General features: G+C 38.8%; 1 protein-coding gene across 1 annotated transcript in view; it reads left to right on the top strand.

The window, feature by feature from the left end:
• Window positions 1-625: 625 nt before the first annotated feature.
• Window positions 626-10,303, top strand: part of MTPN (myotrophin) — a 63,348-nt gene continuing 53,670 nt past the window's right edge. The window contains exon 1 of the mRNA XM_060108490.1: window positions 626-972. Coding sequence (XP_059964473.1) covers window positions 901-972 — 72 coding nt within the window. The 5' untranslated portion in view covers window positions 626-900. The remainder of the gene's footprint in view (window positions 973-10,303) is intronic.

Here is a 10,303-nt window from a genome sequence, read left to right as displayed (position 1 = left end):
TAGTCTCTGGACATTATTTGCTGGTCGGGGAGATGAGTAGAGTTTTTCCCTCCACAGAACATTACACGTAGTATTGGCACACTGAATTCACATTGTTGTCGTAAGTATGGAAGCGTTCCTTGAGGGTCAGAATTGGTTTATGCCATCTTTTTCACTATAGCCTCTGTGCCTAGCAGAGTCTGACATGCAGTAGGAGCCTAAAGGATGCTTGACAGTAGAAGAAGGAAGGGAAGGAGCAAGGAAGCGAGGGAAGGAGAAAGAAAAGGAGGGAAAGAAAAGGGAAGGCAAGGAATTCAAATCAAACATTCCTACTGAACACTACGAAGGTGAGCAACATGCCCTCCAAGGATGTGGGTTTCTTTTAAGTTTTTCCCGTTTATGGGGCGCAGAAACGTCCTGATCCCCTCTGGAATACCCTAAATCTCCCGCCACACGCTTTCTGCCCTTCCTGACCTCCGACCCCCTAGTTTGGCCTCCCTGACCCGCCCACTCCTCCCCCACCAATCTTCGCCAGCCGTCCCAGCCACTGCGCCTGCGCACGCGGGGCGCTCGGCCGCGGGCCGTCGGGGCGGGTCCCGAGCGGGGCGTTCCGCCGAGGGGAAGAGGAAGAGGAAGTTGGGGGAGGGCCCTAGCGGGGAGTGAACCGGAAGTGCAAGCGCTCCAGCTTCTCTTCGGTCAGGCGGAACCTTCTCTGCTGGGCCCGGTGGCCGCAAAAAACTTTCTTTCTCCCGCCCCAACGGTCGCCGCGGCCAACTCCCTCGCTCGCCTGCCAGCCTACCCCGCCTTCTCTTCTCCCCGGCTCCGCGCGGCCCTGTCTCCAGCTCGCCCGGCGGTATCCGCTTGCTGCTGCCACCGCCTCCTCGTTTTCTACCCGGCTAGCCGGCCCGCCCCGCTGCAGTGATGTGCGACAAGGAGTTCATGTGGGCCCTGAAAAACGGAGACCTGGATGAGGTGAAAGACTATGTGGCCAAGGTACGTGGGGATGAGTGGAGTCGCGAGAGCACGGAGGTGGGATGGAGGGGAGGCTGAGGAAGCTGCTGGGAGCTGGGCTGGCGGGGGCGGGGGCGGGGGTGGGGGAGACCTCCCGGATGGAGGCGGCACCGAGAGAGCCGGGAGGCAGGGAGCGTCCAAACTGAAAGATGGGTCCACACAACGCGGTCGCGTTGTGTGTCAGGTAACTGCCGTGGTGACACAGTCAGGCTCTTGCCTTCCCGACCTCTTGGGGGAGGGGAGAGTGGTGACCCGCTCTTTTAGAGTCACTTAATGGGCCCTGATGACTTGAGTTCGGCCCTCTTCTACGCCAGAGTTACACTTAAATCTTTTTCTGGACGAGGTAATTCTCCATCTTGGACCTGCCCACTACTGAATGAAGTAACAAGTGATTAGGATCAGAGGAATGTTTTCTTTAACTTTGGGCCTGTTATGAATTTAAAGTATTCATTGACCGTGAAAAAGAGTACCGAAAATAGCAATAGTTAAAATTCTGAAACTTGGTATCACTTCACTTTGAAGTCTTAGCTTTGGGTGTGGCCTTTTCCCTCTGCCCCGCTAAAACAAATAACTTCTTTGCTTCCAGTGGTGAGGTTGTCATTTAGCATCTGGGCGGCTTTAAGTTATCTGAGCAGTTTTCAAACAAGCGTGTGAACTTTGGTTACTCTTTTCCCTTGATTCCATCAGAAATGCTTACATGTGTAATAAATAGTAAGGCAGTTTAGTCACAGTACTCTTGGGGGTAAAATCATGATGAAGAAAGCTAATCTCAAACCTAAACCCAGATGTGAATCCACGTTGTGATCAAGTGGTAAACTTAAAATTCCAAGCTGGCCTGCCTTTGGACCCTGAAATTGTGCCTTGTGTAATTAGGAGAGAACTTACATGTGATTTTAATATGGTGATGATCTAAAAAGAAATCTTCCAAAACAAAAGTATGACTTTATTACCTAAGCATGGAGCACATCTTGCTTCTAAAAAGTATAGCTTTATGACATGATTAGGGAGGGCATCTTGCTCACCTTCTAAAAGTGTAAGAAGCCAATCCAGATTTTAGTTCTTCAAAGGATATGACCACTGGTATGTTGCTATGTTTTTGCTTCAGAGTTCTGTTAGAAACAAGTAACCAGAAGCAGAGTTTCTTAAAACTTAGAGGATTGTGCAAGGCAAGCTACTGATAGTTTTTACTCTGTTTAGTACCATTACAATTTAGACTTTTTGCATAGTCTGAAATCGGACTTTTCGGATGTTTCCCTTAAGATTAAAGGAAGGAAATTACTTGGAACACTTCAATCCATGGTATGGTTCCAGTGGTGGGACACTGAAGTACTCTGGAAGTGAGTGGGCTTTTGTTTTTCTGTTAATGGTGGAACCTAGGTTATTTGATATTCTTGAGATATGAAAAGTTCTTAAGTACTGAGCTTGCAGCTATAAAAATAAGTTTATGTAGTGTCTTCCTGTTATATTATTTAGTATCATCCTTGTGAGTCTTGTAAAGTAAGTCCTTTTATTAGTCCCATTTTACAGATAAGATTACTGAGATGCAGGGTACTTAAGAGAAAAAAAAATCCAAAGTTATAGAGAGAACAAACGAAGGCAGAACTAAACTGCTGACTCCCAAACTTAGACTCCTTAACTTCTCCATGCAGTCTCTCACAATCTAAACTGTAATTGTGAAAATTTATGATATCAAGATTTCTAGCAGGACATTCCCAAGGTCCACATCCCGGCAGATTATGCATAGTTTTCAATCACACTAAAACATTTTTGTAAAAATATGTGCCAATACCAATGGATTAATTTATTTTCAGTTAGTTTTTAAATTGGGTCATTTTATTCAGTTTGATTTTGATTTTTTCCCTATTACTACCATACTGCTTACTCTCATTAACAAAAAAGATGTGCATGAGAGGGAAGGATAGACAGTCAAAGCAAAGTAAAAGAAAGTATTAAGAACTGGTTTATCCAAAAAGGTTTGACTCTAAAGTAATTCTATGAACAGACCATTGAGCTTTTTCCTTTCTTAGTTTTTATTGGGTAACTTGAGTCTCCTCAAATATCTTTTGCCTTGTTAATGAAAAATAATAAAAAACAAAACAACCAAAAACTAGCACTCCATTTTTTTTCTGACTGAGCTCCCTCATTGTGCCTTTTCACATTTCACCTCCTCCTAACATGGTTTCTTCTGCTCAGCCTCTATCTTCCCTGCTTATTCACTGATTTACCTTTTTCATCCAGCAATTTATGCACACATTATTATTCTCTAAGTTTATGTAATGTGCATTTATCTGAGTGTGTACAAAGAAAGTACGTAAAGAAACATTTGGGCTTGTCTAGTTTTCCTTCTAAGGGGTGAGAATCTTTAAAATACTCTTCTGAGTACTCCTGTGAATATCTCTCACATTGCTAACATTTAAGAATGGACCTGTGGGTGAAGCATTTTAGTATTTCCCTTTTTTTTTTTTTTTTTTTTTTGCAGTATGCGGGCCTCTCACTGTTGTGGCCTCCCCCGTTGCGGAGCACAGGCTCCGGACGCGCAGGCTCCGGACGCGCAGGCTCAGCGGCCATGGCTCACGGGCCCAGCCGCTCCGCGGCATATGGGATCCTCCCAGACCGGGGCACGAACCCGTATCCCCTGCATCGGCAGGCGGACTCTCAACCACTTGCGCCACCAGGGAGGCCCAGTATTTCCCTTTTTTAAAATTAATATTTTAAAAAACAATAGTCGTATTTTCCTATCTGCTTCTGACTTCTATACAGAAATCTGGAGTATGGATAGGCATAAATTGTTGGTTTGGGGTAACTTCTTGAATTCTGAAAAATAAGTTCAGAGTTCCAAAACCATTGAAAATTGTATGTTCCTAAATGGAAAAAGAAGCATATAAAGAAAAACTTAGATTACTCCATATTAAATGTTCATCTGTATCATTAAAACAATATCTGAAACAAATTGGTTTCTTGACTGACCAAAAGACCATATTTACTTAATTCATCCATTTTTCTTGGGCACCTTTCAGGCCCCCAGCACTTTGCTAAGCCTGGCATAATAGTGAAGAATTTGGACGCAATGCTCAGAAAACTCAAATGTTTATATTCAGCAGACCTATGTGGAAAAGCGTTCATGCTTTTAAAGTAGCATGCAAAGTAAAAGTAACATCTCACTTTCGTAAGCAGTTTGTCCAATTGGAAAACAAGAGAAAGACACAAAGTAAGATATTCATGAGCAGTAATAGTAGATATTCACCCATTTTCAATCTGTATGATTCCTCTTGGTGCCTTATTTTTGCCTTCCATTTCTGCCTTTATGTTAACTTCTCCCATGGGAGTTAATTCGTCCCTCACTTGAGCTCTGGACTGCCTAATGGATAGTGCCATTCAGATAAATTCCAAATTGAGCCCACATTTCAAAAATTGTTTCTATTTCTCTTGTCCCCATTTTGACTAATGACATCATGACCCAATCATTTGCCCAAACTAGAAATTGGGGGATTTTCCCAAATTTCTGAGTGTTATCAAGACTCCCTTTCTTAGTCTCTCTCATCCATTCCTTACTCTACATTCTTATCATCACTTTAGATTAGTTGCTGCTGCTTAACCTTCTGGACTGTATTTTCCTTGACTGTAGTTTCCCCCTCTTTCCTGGTCAACTTAAACATCTCAGCTGGAGGGATCTGTCTCTAATACGAATCTGAGCATCTTATCTTTTTCAGCCAATCTTCTTCACTGCCCTTATACTTCTGTGATTCCCCATTATTTATTTTTAAAAAGGGCCAACTCCTCCTTGGTTTGGCGTACTAGATCGTGAAAATCTGGCCTGTGCTTGCCTTTTTAAACTCTCTCTACACGCTCTCTGCTCCAGACCTTGCTAGGCTTTTTCTTATTTGTGTATCTTCACATGTGCTCTTGCATCCTCCTTGACCAAGTCAGCTCACCTCAGTCCCTAACTCCCAACCTGGCGAGCTATTTTTCCTCTTAGCTTAAATATCATCTCTTCCAGAGAAGCATTTTGACTTCAAATGGAGTGCTGCTGCTTTTACTGTTTCACTTATCAAATTGCTGTGATTTTGTTTACATGTCTGTCTTTAATTAAAGGCTGTGAGCCTCTGGAGGATAGATGCTATATCCTTTTTCATCTTTGTGTCTCCAGTATAGTGCCAAGGAATTTCACACATTAAAAGCATATGTTCCAAGTAAGAAATTCTTTTTATTCTTAACTTCACTATAGTTTCAACATCTTGCATTAGTTATACAATAATAATTACCATTGACAGGATGACTTATATTGCCAGGTACTAGAAAGCATTCTGTAAGATTTTTACGTAAATTTTCATTTGCCTTTTACCACAGCCTTTCAATATAGGTAATAGTATTCCCATTTTGAAGATGAGGAAATTGAAGCTTAGAGAAGTTAAGTAATTTAACAAGGTCACAAAATAAGTAGCACAACTGGGATTTAAACCCAGAGCTGTCTGAATCTACAGCCCATATATTCTTCACCAGATCAGTCTGCCTTGAAATGGTTATCTGGCTTCTTAGCTCACAGTTGCTTAGTATGAGCACATTAAGAAAATGAGAAAGGGACTTGCAAGAGGCAACACAAGTTACCTCTGTGAATAAGGACATAGTAAAAGGGCTACAGTTTTTAAAATTTTTAACTGTTTAATTGTAAAATTGTTACATTTGGAAATAATTAGCATGGAGACATCTCTATAAACTTTAAGTCTTGTCAGGTGCTGTCTTTCTCAAAGTGTCTGTAATGAAACTGATTAATTGATTGATGGAAAGCTTGTGGAAACTTTTTTGTACGTGTAGGCATGCGTAATCTTATAATTTGTATTAATAATTACGATCCTGTACAGTACAGGAAAAGTTAAATTGTGTCTGTTTGCCTTAAGAAGAAACAAAAGTTAACTGAAGTATTGAGGCTTCTATTCAGAATGGTTTAAATTAAACAAATGGCACTTTTTTCAAAAGGTATGTTCTTAAAATTTTATATATTTGAGTACTGTGATGCCATGTACAGGTATAATTTCATTTATTTATCACATCCACCCATGAACATAGTTAATATTGTTAACCCAATTTTAGAGATTTTAGAGATGAAGAAATAGAGGCAAAGATTAAATAACTTGCCCAAGGTCATAAAGCTCTTGAGTAATGAAGCTGAGATTTGAACTTAGTCTCTCTGACTTCAAAGCTCCTTGCTATTTATGTCAGCATACCATTGACTTTCATTTCTCAATAATGCTAGGTAACTCAGGGAGTACTGTATTACTGAGTAAGTATTAAAAATAATCACAGCGGGATGGTAATTATCTATTGGGACTACTTAGAGGTGAGCTTTGTGATTAGTTTTGAGGATCCAACTCTCTTAGAGGTGAATGCTTGTGAGTTATATTGATAAGTAGTACCTTAGAACCTACAGTAGGTCTGATATATATACTCTCTTGTTTACATGTGCTTCTGTTTCACTTACTGTGAAATACTATACATCAGGCCTCTAACTTCCCTTTCTCTGTGGTTTCCTTTCCCTCTCCAGCCCCCAATCTAATTACACCTGCCTTTGACACTCTGGTACGTTTGAAAAGCAACAATTGTTCACCTTGTGAGAGAAAATGATCTCTTGAACCTGAGAGAAAAGTATCAGCTCTAATCTTTAGAAATTGCATAACTTATTGGGATCACTTTTCACTTTCCTAATAAAATAGGCAATTGAAAAGAGGTCCTGATTCACACTATCTTGCATGTATCAGTTTTATGCATTTTCCTTTTTTGTTGTTTCTTTTTGTTTGTTTGCTTCTTTTTTAAATTATCAGGTTCTTTTTTATAAAAATTTGCCACTGTCTTATGTCCTTTCTGCAGCAGGGCTTGTGACCCAGTCAGAAAGCCAATAGGTCAGCTTGTATAAGAAGGTGCCCTCAGTAGATACAGAAAGTTTAGTATAGATACTTTTCTATTAGTCTTTTACTTTGAATTTAAAATAATGCAAGATCTTTTTAACATTGGAAGACAAGTTTTCACTCAGATGTCCATATGTAGTGTTTTGCTTTGAGATTTTAAACATTATCAAACTAGGGCAAACAATTTAAAGTGTAATAAATTAAAGCTGATTTAAATTTTAAAATGATATATGCTCATTATTTAAGAGATAAAGCTGTTTTGATAAAGTGCAACAAAGGGTCCCATTGCCCATTATCCCTACCCAGGTGGTTTTTTTAATTTAAAATATAGATTTTATTAGGTATTTTTAAGACAGAAAATTATTTTAAAAAGGCAAAAATTGGCCCACAATTCTACTCTGTAGATAATTCCTATTAACTTTAAAAAGTGACATTAACTCGGGAACAGATTAGGAAATGCAAGACCTGTGGCTCTCTGCCCCAGTCCCTGTGAACAAAGTTAGCGATTCTTAACAGGTTCACATAATTAATTCCAGAGAAACATCGGAAAACCTGCTTACTCATCCATTTCCCCACTTAAAAAAAATTCTATACATACTTCTGCACTTCGCTTTTTTAAATTCCTTAGTAGTTTATTTTAGATTCTACATTGAAATTTTATTCATCCCCCTGCCTTTTTAAATGGTGCATACCTCCACTTAATGGATATACCATAATTTATTTAACTAATGCTCCATGATAAACATCTTTTTCCAGCGTATGTTATCATGATTACCTTTGTACATATCCTTGACAGCTTCTCAGGCCATATCTGGATGACCCTCCTGATGAATTTTATCAACTTAGACACACATCAGTAGCACTTGAGACTGATCATTCCCTAAGACATTGCATTTTTGCCATTTGAATAGGTGATTTGCCTTTCTTTAATGAGGAAATCAAACATCAGAACTTTATTAGCGTTTGTATTCATTTCCTCAGATTCCTTGTTTATATCTTTTGTTCATTTTTCTAGTAGGTAATTGGTCTGTTTTTTATTGATTTGTATGAGCCCTTTATAAATTAAGGAAGTTAGTTTTTTGGGTTTGTTTGTTTATTTATTTATGGCTGCTTTGGGTCTTCGTTGCTGTGTGTGGGCTTTCTCTAGTTGCGGGAAGCGGGGGCTACTCTTCATTGCGGTGTGCATACTTCTCATTGTGGTGGGTTCTCTTCTTGCGGAGCATGGGCTCTAGGAGCACGGGCTTCAGTAGTTGCGGCATGTAGGCTCAGTAGTTTGGCTCGCGGGCTCTAGAGCGCAGGCTCAGTAGTTGTGGCGCACAGGCTTAGTTGCCCCATGGCATGTGATATCTTCCCTGACCAGAGCTCAAATCTGTGTCCACTGCATTGGCAGGCAGATTCTTAACCACTGTGCCACCGGGGAAGTCCGGACAGTTAATTTTTTTATCATATGTTTTGCAAATATTTTTTCCAGTTTGTTTCTTGGCTTCATTTTTTTGGTTGTTGTTTTACGACAGTCTTTATGTGGTTAAATATATCCCCTTTTCCCCCTTTTGTGACTTGGATTTTGTGTCCTATTTAAAGAGACCTGTTTATTCTCCTCTATCAGATTATGAATAAATTTGGTTTTTCTTCCAGAACTTCTGTTTTTCATTTTTTTGCATTTTAGGCATTTGATCGTTCTGTTACTTATTTTGAAGTAAGGCATGAAATAAGAATATAGTTTGTGTATTTTTTAAACAGTTTCTACATTTATTGTAATTCCTCTTTACCTACTAATCTGAACTATTTATCATAAAGAAAATTCCAATATGTGTTTGGATTTCTTGCTCTTTTTCTATCCATACTAATAAACTGTTTTAACGGTAATTTCATAATATGTTTTAGTATGGGATAGTGCCACTTTCTCTCTTATATTCTCTTTAGAATTTTTGCAGGAGGGTTCCTATAAGGATTTTTCCTTTTCTCTATCATTTCAGGGAAACAAGGAGCATTTTTGGAACCTACCTCACATTTAACCCATATGACTTCATAAACATTAAACTTTTTTGTTTTTTTTCTGGCTCGCTGGCAGCATGTGAAGACATGATGCTTTAGATTTTAATTCTTTATGAAGTATCTTAAGATAGGAGTATATGGTACAGTATGGCAATATTCTGTGTCACAGTATTTGAAACAGTAAAGTTGTGCTTAGGTCATCAAATCCCAGCCGAATTGATAATTAAGAATTACTTTATGGTACTACGTCAAAAGCCATCTTGTAATGAGAAGTACGGCTGAAAGTAATTTTTTTGCAACTTGATTTATTTTTTTAGTCCAGAAACCATTATAAGGGTATAGAGGACCTGTGATTAATGAAAGCAGTGAGAGAAGAAACAAAAACATAAGCTGACCCAAGAAAATGAAATTACCTTAAAGTTCCACAGACCCATACAATAATATGTATAAATGTAACCTTGAGCTTCAAGAAAAGTTAAAATTTGATCTCCTTTTCTCTTATTTAAACAGAGATGTGTATGATATATTTTGGAAAGATTTCTATTTGACCATATAAAGTAATGAATATTTTGACACTTGGGTCTAAATTCTTGGCTCTCTGAAATATTTAGATATCAGAAAAAGGTAGATAATAAACATATTACCCATAGCATAATAAAAGCCATAGTAGCAAATTCCCTGTCCTTAGGGAATTTGGAATTTTGTGATTGGTTTAACTATGATTGAATGTATTGACTTTGCAATTAAATCCTCCAGCTGTGGCTCTCTTACTAACTGGATCACTTCGAATGAGTTAGCTAACTGCTCAGAACTTGAGTTTCCTCAATTGGGAAAAATGGGGATAATGATACCTACCTAATATATGTAAACTGTATACTATTTTCCCTGCCATATGGTGAGTGCCAATAAATGTTAACCATTGTGATTAATAATAGTAACCAGAAATTTGTTTAGAAACAAAACTACTTAAAGATCATCTAGTCCATCTTCCTTATTTTGTAGATGAGGAAAAATTAGATGTTAAAGGGCTTGACCCAGATTATACTATACTGCTAATTAGGATTAGGAGTTTAATTCACTTTTCCTGACCTGAACAGGTGCCTTTTTCACTACACTACAGTGTTTTCTAATGAAGTGCTTTATACTAGCTGTTACCTCTATTGGAGTATTCTTTTTTTGCCCCACCCCATTTGCTTGGTAAATTTCTGGTTATTTTAAAGTTTTTGTTCTGCATAGCATTCCCTGACTGTAGTTAATCCCTCGTTTATGCCAACATGGTATCTAATATAGAGCTTTCTTATTATATTACGTTTTAGTGTAGAGTTTCTTAAACTTGAGAGCTATGGGCTCCTGACTTGACTGACAAGTCCCTGGACTTGAGTTTGAAAAACTGAGTGGCTTAAGAAACTCAAATCTTG

Source organism: Mesoplodon densirostris, chromosome 9 (genome assembly GCF_025265405.1).
Source record: "Mesoplodon densirostris isolate mMesDen1 chromosome 9, mMesDen1 primary haplotype, whole genome shotgun sequence".
In the NCBI taxonomy this organism is placed as follows: domain Eukaryota; kingdom Metazoa; phylum Chordata; class Mammalia; order Artiodactyla; family Ziphiidae; genus Mesoplodon; species Mesoplodon densirostris.
The sequence above is the reverse complement of the archived record's forward strand: the minus strand, read 5'-3'. Positions and strand labels throughout refer to the sequence as shown.